The 10162-nt window shown below is 30.8% G+C and overlaps 1 protein-coding gene across 1 annotated transcript; it reads right to left on the bottom strand.

Annotated features, from left to right (window-relative positions):
- Nucleotides 1–2136: 2136 nt before the first annotated feature.
- Nucleotides 2137–9449, bottom strand: LOC133783332 (protein GAMETE EXPRESSED 1). The gene is made up of 9 exons (XM_062222943.1): nucleotides 8762–9449; nucleotides 7710–7738; nucleotides 6701–6778; nucleotides 4940–5459; nucleotides 3896–4483; nucleotides 3680–3806; nucleotides 3398–3584; nucleotides 3168–3315; nucleotides 2137–2596 (listed from the first exon to the last, which is right to left on the bottom strand). Exons 4-9 carry the CDS (start codon nucleotides 5419–5421, stop codon nucleotides 2329–2331), a joined length of 1800 nt encoding a protein of 599 aa, XP_062078927.1. The 5' UTR covers nucleotides 5422–5459; nucleotides 6701–6778; nucleotides 7710–7738; nucleotides 8762–9449; the 3' UTR covers nucleotides 2137–2328.
- Nucleotides 9450–10162: the final 713 nt, after the last annotated feature.

Below are 10162 nucleotides of genomic sequence, written 5' to 3'. Positions count from 1 at the left end.
TTTTTAAAACTTTCTCATGGAGTAGTTGCATTTTAAGAGGTGGACTATAAATATATAAACAAAAGAAAATAGTTGAAATTTATTGTTAAGGGTTTATATTATTTTGGACCATTTTGGATTATGTGTTTTGACAAATTATTTTTTGGACTAAATGTATTTTGTAAAATGGTTAAAATAAACCCTTAAACTTCATTTTGATTAAAAAAAATTGAACTAAAATCATAAATAATTTACCAAATTAACAACTTAGAACAAAAATACAACAATTTTGTCTAACAACTGTGTTGTTGCATTCAAGTTTTTGTTTGTCGAAATTGGATTTAGGGGTATATTTTAACTATTTTATAAAATATGGAGTCCAAAAAATAATTTGTCATTATTTTAATTGGTTGTATGTCATTTTGGAATCACTTACTTGACAACAACAAAAAAACAAAGAATGATATTTTAAATCTCTCTTTTTAATTTTTCTTTTCGATAAATTGTAGGAGAGTAGGACTAATTGATTAATTAATTAATATGTGTATTATTGTTCTAAGTAAGTATGTGTTCATTATTTCAATTTTGTTTCATCTAAAAAAAAAGTATACTAATATTGAGGAAAGTATACTAATTTTATTCTAAACTTTAAAAAAATTAAGAAAACCAAAATACTTTTTTTTTAAACAAAATTGGCTATAAATAATTTAAAACACAATTATTTTCAATCTTTATAATTTAATGTGTATAAAAAAATAAAGTATTTTGGTTTTCTTAATTTTTATACACATTAAATTATAAAGATTGAAAATAAATGTGTTTTAAATTATTTATAGCCAATTTTGTTTTTAAAAAAAAAAAGTGTGTGGAAGAAATTCTAAAATTTTATATAATTTTTTTTTAAATGTGTGAGAAAAAATATATATTTTTATTAAAAAAGTACATATAGAGAGAATCATTCTATAAACAATTTGTTTGTATATGTATTATACATATTCTATCAAAATATTTGGTTGGTATTATTAATAAAAACATTTATGCTTTAATAATGAAGACAGAGTATTAGCTGTAGTTTTTGGCATTTGATGGGAATATGGATTTGTGCACTTTTGATTTGGGAGTATCATAAATGACAATGTACAGTCTATATTGTGCACTAGTTTCCATCTTTAAATAAGCCCAAATTTATTAATTTATATTTATTAATTTATTTCAGAATATTTGGAGTTGACTTAAAAAAAAGTAATTTAAAAGATAATTTTTCATGATGGTAAAAAAATAGTCACAACAAATATTTTTTTGTAGAGAAATATTGAGTGGGTCAACTACTTCACTACTTAATTAAGACTATAAATATAAATATGATATTTTTTTGTTCATAATCTTAACTACATATTTATATATTCAATAAATTCGTTTCCACCATCTTTTATACATATATAAAACTCAATGTATCAAAAAAAAAATAATGAAATATTATTAAATGTGTGTTTAGAAATAACTGTGTAATTACTAAACCGTATAATTACTAAGGTAGTAATTACATATGCTAGCAATTATACTATTATTTAAAATACAAAATGTGTTTAGATATTAAGTAGTAATTATTTATTAGAAATTTACTCATCTAGTACCCTATATTTTTGCAAAGTATTATTTTTGTACCATTTGTTTTCAATAATGCTCATATAGTTATGGTACTCTGTATTTTAAAATTATACATATTTGATACCCTAGACTCAGATTTGATAGATAAAATTTTGTCAATATGTTCAAACTGTCATCACTTAAGTAATTAAATTTAAATTTGAAACTTAATAATTGACAGCAGTTTGATTAAATTGATAAAATTTTATTAATTAAATTTGAGTTTAGGGTACCAAATATGTACAATTTTAAAATATAAGGTACCATGTGAACATTATTGAAAACAGAGAATACAAAAATAATATTTTGCAAAAATATAAGGTACCAAATAATTACCTACCATTATTTATTCAGGTTGGACGGGTTCAAAAAATTTTGCACAACCCTACCTTATAACATAAAGAATGGAGAATATAGGGTGAAGGGTTATAAAGTTGGCATTGGCTCAGATATTTTAAAATGAGAGTGCCACAAAAATTAAGTACTTCATCTTTTTGTACAATTGGAGTGTTGTAAATTTGTAGTAAACTTGTCCAGTAAATTTCGCTCATTGCTTAGCAAATTTAGCTTTGCTTAGTAAACTTGTGCTAGAAAAGAACCAAGAACTTGTTTTGTCCATTTCATTTTATTTACATATTATGTTCTAGAAAAGAACCATAGTAAAAAGTTATAAAACTAAGCAATATTGGCGAGACCATTCAATCAAGGACGCCGGCGACTTCGGAGATTATATCTAGAACCAGTTGAAGAAGAAGTTTCATGAGAACTTTCTCCAACTCGTTCTTCAAATCCAATCATATAATCTGGATCCTGAATAATATTGTCTATCCCATCTGGTATTTCATGGTCAACCCACGTTGACCAGTCAACGTCGCTCTCTGTTTCCCAACTCAACTCTGCATTTTTGCGTAGGCTACGAACTTCCTCTGTTAGCTGTTTTAGCATACCATAGTTCAGCATTTCATAATCTCTGTACAAAACACAAGCTTTAGTTAATTGGATGTTTTTGACGAAATGGAAGAAGTAAATGTTACTGTATAATTATATGGGGTGTTTGGTATGAGGTAAAGTAAATGTAGGAATGAGAATATAAAACACTTTTATGTATGGTTCAATTTTTTATGAGATAAAGTTAATAATTTTTGTGGGTCCCATATATATTTTAAGGGTAAAGTGAACCATTTTATATATTTGAGTTTAATATTACCTCCATACTAAGTCACTCTACAATTTTCAAGGTCACTCAACTACTCAAAACAAATACCCCAGAAGATGTTTAGTATGGGATAAAGTAAAAGTGGGAATGAGAATCTAAAATCCTTCTTATGTTTGATTCAAATTTTAAGATTCAAATTTTAAGAAGACTAAAGTTAATAGTTTGTGTAGGCCCCACATGTATTTTAATGGTAAAGTGAACTATTTTGTACCCAAGAGTTTAATATTAACTCAGTCCTAAGTCCCTCTACATTTTCCAAGATGACTCAATTACTCAAAACAAACAACCTAATTATATTATGATGTTACATATAGTTTAACATTACCTGAATGTGAAAATAGCATGCAGTATCTGAACAGTTGCAACAAGCAGAAAAAGAAGTCTCACTAGATTGATCAACCATGTTTGTTGCTCGATACCATTCGTTGTAATACGTAGTATTGCGAATTCCATCAAGAAAGTACAGCAAAGACCTGTAAATAAAATTGAAAATATATGAATATAATAAATACAAACATTCATTCGAAAAGACTGAAAGAAAATGAATGTGCTTACCAAGGTAAAGCCGGTGTCTCACTGGGTACGTTTGCTTAGTGCTAGTGAACAGGTAGAGCACAAACATTGAAATTGAATAAATGAAGAAAGCCTTGATCAGCCTAGACTCGAGTAACAAGGCATTGTGCAAGGCAAATAACTTATCTAGAGCTACAAACAGGGCTGCTTGTTTCTGTTCGAAAGATTCCTGTCCATGATTAAGAAAGAGTGATATAGAGTGAGTTTGTGACTTAGAAATTTAAAAAATTGTTATTTCTTTTAAAACAAGTTCTGTAGATTTACCTGAGCAGCCAACATGGACTTGGAATTCTCAACAAGATGATCATGTGCTTGTTGAAGCTTTTCCTGTCGCCGAAGAAGTTCTTCCTGTTGTTCATGGCCGAAATTCGCTAACTGCTGCATAACTCCCCTGCAATTTACAAAAACCAAAACAATTTTGTGTTTTAAGAGCAAAAAACTATATGTATTATATTATCATGAATAATGATATTGTTATACCTGCTCTCTTCTAGAGCTTTAGACTGAAACTGAGTGAGCAACTGAAGCCCATTGAGAGCTTCAGATTGCCCTTTAAGAACTTCCTTTTGCTTTTCCAGAGAAACCCCTGCTACATTTCCAATATCGTCAGCCTTGTTCTGAAGAATGTTCATCTTGCTAGACATGGAATCTCCAACTCTGTTAATCTCTTTCTCAATTTTCACAGTCCCATCTCTCAACCCACCAATTTCCTTGTCTAGATTATGGTACGACTCATGAAGCATTGCAATCCCTTCTTCTAGTTTTACCTTCATCACTTCCTGACCCTTCTCCAGATCTATTTGGGAAGCAGAAATTTTCTGGGATTGTTCGAAAACCGCCTCGGACTGCTTCGAAATGTCAGTGATTCTGGTGCCGATTTCCGATGTGGAGTAAAGCACTTGTTGTGTTTGCTCTTCGATAGAAGTCATCGAATTATGAATGTCTTTTGTGTCCTGCAGTAAATGCTCTGACTTCTCTTGTATGGTTTCCAGTCTTTCCTCTGCATTTTCGGCTGATTTTTTCAAATCGTTTACTAGTCTCTCTGTTTGGCGCCTGAATATATCGGACCTGAACCAAAAAAAACAAAATTGTGCATAAAATTTTCTATCAATGGATCTCTCAAATATATGCTCATATATACCTATTTAATCTATAATTCAATAATTACCATTTAAAACTATTTTAGTATCTGGTTACAGTGATTTCTAATATACACCTAATTTATTAGTACACAATAATTAGGAATTATATTAAGTCCCATTCTAACGCTCTTAATACCATAAATTCTTTCGACTAGAAAACGCACAATATTGAAATCGGCCACACAAGCATACCTGGATATACAGTGTAATAACTTCTATACAAAAAAAATCTCCATATTCCATAATCATATATTAATTGACATATGTATATACATAGATATAGATATAATAAATACTCGACAACTTATCACAATATTCCTAGCAGAGGAAAACAAATGATAAGACAAAAAGGAAAGTTGAGTATAGAATTGTTGCACTTAACTGTAATTGATGACAAATGGAGTTAGTTTCAAGAAAGAATCCACGGTAAGTATGAATAGCATTGTCGTCGAGCTTTTGAAGGCACTCTTTCATGGAAGACCCGGTCCGGCACGACGGAAGAGAGGGTCTTCCAGAGTCCTTTTGAAAGCAGTTACTTAAATCCCAAGCAAACTTCTTCCTCTTCTCGTTGTCGTCCCCTGCTATTTCGGAGCACGCTGCAAAAATTCCTTGGTATGCTTCATACCAACATGAGTTAGAACCCACTTTTAGTTTTGTTTTTGCATTCTTGACCCTTTGGATTCCCTTGTCGTCACCATTGAGATCGTCGATCGACAATTCCGCTATTGTTGTGTAGATTTCACCGGAAAACGCTGTGTTTGCTGATGAGGAAGACGACGGCGAGGACCAAAGCCATGACATGGAAGTGGTTGACATAGACAATATGATTAATAGACAAAGCAGAGACCTATCATATTGTCCCATATTCTTCTGAGCTCACTAGTAATAATCTGCTCTTTCTCCTGCGTTACAATGAATACGAATTTCTGGTTGTTATGTATTTATGTTTGGATTTTGCCAATACCAAAGGTCTCGAATTTAGAAAGAAAGAATAACTGCTTTTAAATGGTGATGCAAAAAGAAAGTGGGGGAGTTCCATATGTGAAATAATGAAATAGACTACTAAACCGAGTTAGGAATTTATTGTTAATAATGTCTTATATAGAAAATGAGAAGAAGGAAAAAGAAAGCCACAATAGAAAAATATTAGATTTTTACATTACTTTTTAATTAAATACAGATATATAAAACTGATGAATATGACTACAGATTTGGCATATTCTATCCTACTTGCAGTTCAAGAAACCAGAATTTCACAATGGAAAAATATTAGTTTTTTACATTACTTTTTAATTAAATTCAGATATATAAAACTGATGAATATGACAGATTTGGCATATTCTATTTTACTTGCAGTTCAAGAAACCAGAATTTATCCTATGTGCTGTTAAAGAAGGTACAATACAATATCTATTTTTAAACTTTCTACCAGTACAACCAACTAATCTCTTAAAAAAATAACTATATAATGTCAAAAAAAAACAACATAAAAATACATATATTGTCCCCGGTGCAAATTAGTATTATAAAAGAATTTTGATTAATTAATCTAATCCTTTGAAAAGGAATCAACTAGGAGGCCACGGCATGCCTAAAATATGAAAGAGAGTATCCAGCCACAAACTAATAAACTAGCCAAATTGCCTATTGGAGGAATGAAAATAAAACAAGAAAATCAAAATGAAGAGACCTAAGCACGCAAAAAAAGGGGCATCAAATAATGTTGTGTAAACTGTAGAAAACATGTATTTGGCATGCTTTCTTCTCTGTGCACTTTCAGAATCAATGATAATGCCAAAAAATATAGCTTGCAAGACTAGACCTGGAGCATAAATTATTAAGAATTATCATCATTGAACTCTAAAATAAATTGTAAGAGTGACTATTGAAAATGAAAAAGGGCTGAATAAATATCCAAGTAGAGTTTTAGCCTACAATATAGAATAAACACCACTAAAATCATACCAAAAATAAGATAAATAATAAAGAACTTGAGGCTGGAGAAGAAAACAATACCCAATAAAAATGACAGAATGTTGTTCAAAATTGAGTTTTAAATTCTAAGCATTTATTGCTAAGAATAAAGACACTTCCCTGTGGCTTCAATAGTTAGTCTTAGTTCTTTAAAATAAGTAATAAATACCTGTCTCAATGCAAAAGTGCTCAGGCTAGATAGTTGAAGAATATATACATGATCATTGGAGATCATTGGCTTCACATCCTACCGGAAAAAAATGTATGTATGTCGTTTACTCCAATCAACTACAGAAAAAATATTAACATAGAGCAATTAGCTAATCATTTCAAAGCTTGTCTCAAAAGAAAACTTGTGCCAGCAAAAGTTCCAAGATAACGTGCAGAGAAACTACTTTTACTAGGATGAAACATAACCTTCTATAACACTGCTATCCATTGTCATCAGTATAAGCAATAAGCCAATAAAACAAAAGAGCACCATCAGTAACAGCCCATTAAAGGCTTCATGTATGACATATATGCAAATCAAGCATAGAAATCCTTCCACGACAACATAATAATTCATATAATTTAGAGGAAAAGAAATAGTGATTTTTAATTGTTTCTACAACTAGTAATAGAAACCAGACTAATTTTTTTTTTAAAAAGAGACAGAGGTCAAAAGAGACCTCCTCTCAATAACATTAAGACCCTCGCTTTTGGCGGAGGAAAACCGTGGTTACAAAAATTAAGAGAGATACAAAGCCTGGGAAAAAACCGGACCCAAGGACTACAACCATAAATACACCCATTCCCTACAAAGATCCGAAAAGAAAATTCCCTCAAAATCTTTTGACCTATACACCCACGTAGCATCCCAAAATCTAATTTTATCCCAAAGAGAATCCACAGAACAAGAGAACTCTTCAAAGATCCTGCTTTTTCTCTCCAACCAAATAACCCATACTCTGCCATAAACAAGCCATTCTCTTCTCTCCCTCTGGTTGACACAGGAACAATTGTGAAATAGAAACCAGACTAATTAATTTAAAAGTTGGCAAAAGTACTAGCTAGTAATGAACTAATAAGAGCAAACTAGCAAATCAAATACTACATTTATACACCAAATGCAGAGTTCCAAGATATATATATATATATATATATATAAAACAAAAATAGAAAAGACGAACACTCACCTGTAAGGACCTCAAGCCATGCATAACCACTGTTTCAAAACAAAAGCATAACGACTTCTTAGAATGGCAAACAGAAAGGATTTAGTAATACAACAAACGAAAGAAAATTGACCTTTTGTTAGAGTCAAAAGAATAACTTTCACTCACATATTCCATTTAAATTCTAGAAAAGGAGAATGTCATATGTTCAAGGTTTGATTCCGAAACACCTATAAGCACTAGAAATAGTTCCTCCAAGAGTCTAGACAGAACAGACTTCTCTCAACTTTCGAAAACAAGTAGATAAAACTTTTATTTTCTTTCTCCATTCAGCAACCACCAAAATTTATTGCCTATATTTGAACAGCTACATCCAATTGTGAAATGGCATGATATACTATCTCAGTGAACAAATGATGATTGTCCTAATTTTTCTTTTATATGAAACATGCAGACAGAATTAAAAAATAACAATGAAAATACACAAGTTAATTGTAAGCCATAGATTAGTCATAAGTTCTTGCGTGCAAGATTTTCCTTCTCAATTTTCTGAAATTACAAAGATTATACAGAAACAATGAGAAAACAATAACTACAGTAAACTTGGAAAAAGAAAGAATAACAAGTATGCTAATTTATCAAACACATAATGCAAGAATCCCACAATCTAATTTAGCACTTTAAGGCATTTTAACAAGTTTTCAACACTTGCAACAAAGACAAAGTCCTCCAAATACATTGACCAAGTACTTTCATATGGTTTCGGTCATTTAAATTGGCAAAAGAATCCCACAATCTAGTAGTTTGGTCGACCAAAAGACTTGCATAGCTTCAATCAATCTTTTAGATAATAGTTCTTTCAATTAGTTTATTATGGAATATGATGTGCACCAAAAGGGGTAAAGCATTTGATGATTGACTTGTCAATGAATCAAACAACGATTGCAACAAGTAATATCCAGATAATATCTTTAGCAAACAAATTTCAAAGGCAAAGAAAAACAAATGTGGGCGAAAACATATTATGATCAGTCTGTTTCGTACATTGATCTAAAGAATCACAAAATCATTACCTGTGACGATGGCTGGAGATGACTAACGACGACGGGTGGGGATGGTCGACGGAGATGACACAGTAAACAAGGAAGAGAGTTGTTGAGTTCAATGGAAATGGGTATCGTGAAATACCGATTAGTCCGACTCCAAGGGTCAATAATCGTGATGAACCGTGAGGAGAGACAAGCTTAACAAATAAACTAATAAATGTTTTCATTAAATTCACACTCGAATCGACAGCGAAACGGTATAATTTGTATCCATTGAACTAAAACGATACGATGATACGAGTCTATGGGGAAAAAGGCTCCCTCCTGAACCGTCGCTAGCAACACCGCTTGGAGTCAAAGCTGACGCCGCCATGGCTCTTTTCGCCACATTGGGTATTCCTCCTCTTGCGAGGTTAGCTCCGACAGACGACTCGGAATCGAATGCAATCGGCATAAGATCGATTCGATTCGATTCTACGAGCTCTGGTGAGACTTGTCTCGTTGCCATGCTCCTACTCACTAGACTACAAGTAGCAAAGCAAGCATTAGTCCATAAGGGAAAATTAAACTCCATAAGATCCAAAAATGAAGATGAATCCATAAGAAAATAAACTTTTAGCAATTTGAAAACTCGTAAGAATCTTGGAAGACTTTTGTGGGAGCTTGTTATAGAAATTCATTTTTCAGTTGGCAAGATTCTGGTCTTTCAACAAAATCTTTGCTTATGAAGTTCAATTCACAATTTAAGCTAGTCAAATGTCAAAATATTCAAATATTCGAAAATTTTATAAAGTTAGACAACTACCTCTGTGATTTTGCAAAAAAATATCCAAAATAGATAAGAGAAATATGTCATTTTCACTCATTTCTTTTATATTTATTACTTGAACTACGTGAGACTTGATATTTATTCTACATTTATATCACAACCATTATTAGTTCAAGCAAAAATGATTATAAAAAAAAGCTTTTATATATAAGAAATATTTAATATATTACAGGGTAAATATTCATTTTGTACGGTTACATCGTAATACAAACTTATTACCTCGTATCTTTAATAATAGTCATATGTTACTATCTAATTTAAAATCATACATACTTAGTACTCCGAACCTAAATTTAGTCAATATTTTTTTATCAATATGACTAAATTGTTATCAATTATATGAGTTTTAAATTCAAATTTAATTACATATAATTAATGACACTTTTGTCACATTGATAAAATTTTACTTATTAAATTTAAGTACAGGATACAGTATATACGATTTCAAATTACAGGATATCATATCAGCATTATTGAAAATATAGGATACCAAATTTGTATTTCAATAAAACATATGATACTAAATGAATATATATATCCCCTTTAATATACTACAAAAAGTAGTTTTTACATCAATGACATAATAAAGCTTTTTTAAG

Source organism: Humulus lupulus, chromosome 6 (genome assembly GCF_963169125.1).
Source record: "Humulus lupulus chromosome 6, drHumLupu1.1, whole genome shotgun sequence".
Lineage (NCBI taxonomy): Eukaryota > Viridiplantae > Streptophyta > Magnoliopsida > Rosales > Cannabaceae > Humulus > Humulus lupulus.
The sequence above is the reverse complement of the archived record's forward strand: the minus strand, read 5'-3'. Positions and strand labels throughout refer to the sequence as shown.

What these genes read in the sequence shown, in the direction of transcription:
- LOC133783332 (XM_062222943.1), bottom strand. Translation starts at nt 5,421, where the DNA reads ATGGGACAATATGATAGGTCTCTGCTTTGTCTATTAATCATATTGTCT. An exon ending in AGTCCATGTTGGCTGCTCAG is followed by an intron (nt 3,585 to 3,679) that starts GTAAATCTACAG and finishes AATCATGGACAG; the next exon opens with GAATCTTTCGAACAGAAACA. An exon ending in CATGCTATTTTCACATTCAG is followed by an intron (nt 2,597 to 3,167) that starts GTAATGTTAAAC and finishes TGTTTTGTACAG; the next exon opens with AGATTATGAAATGCTGAACT.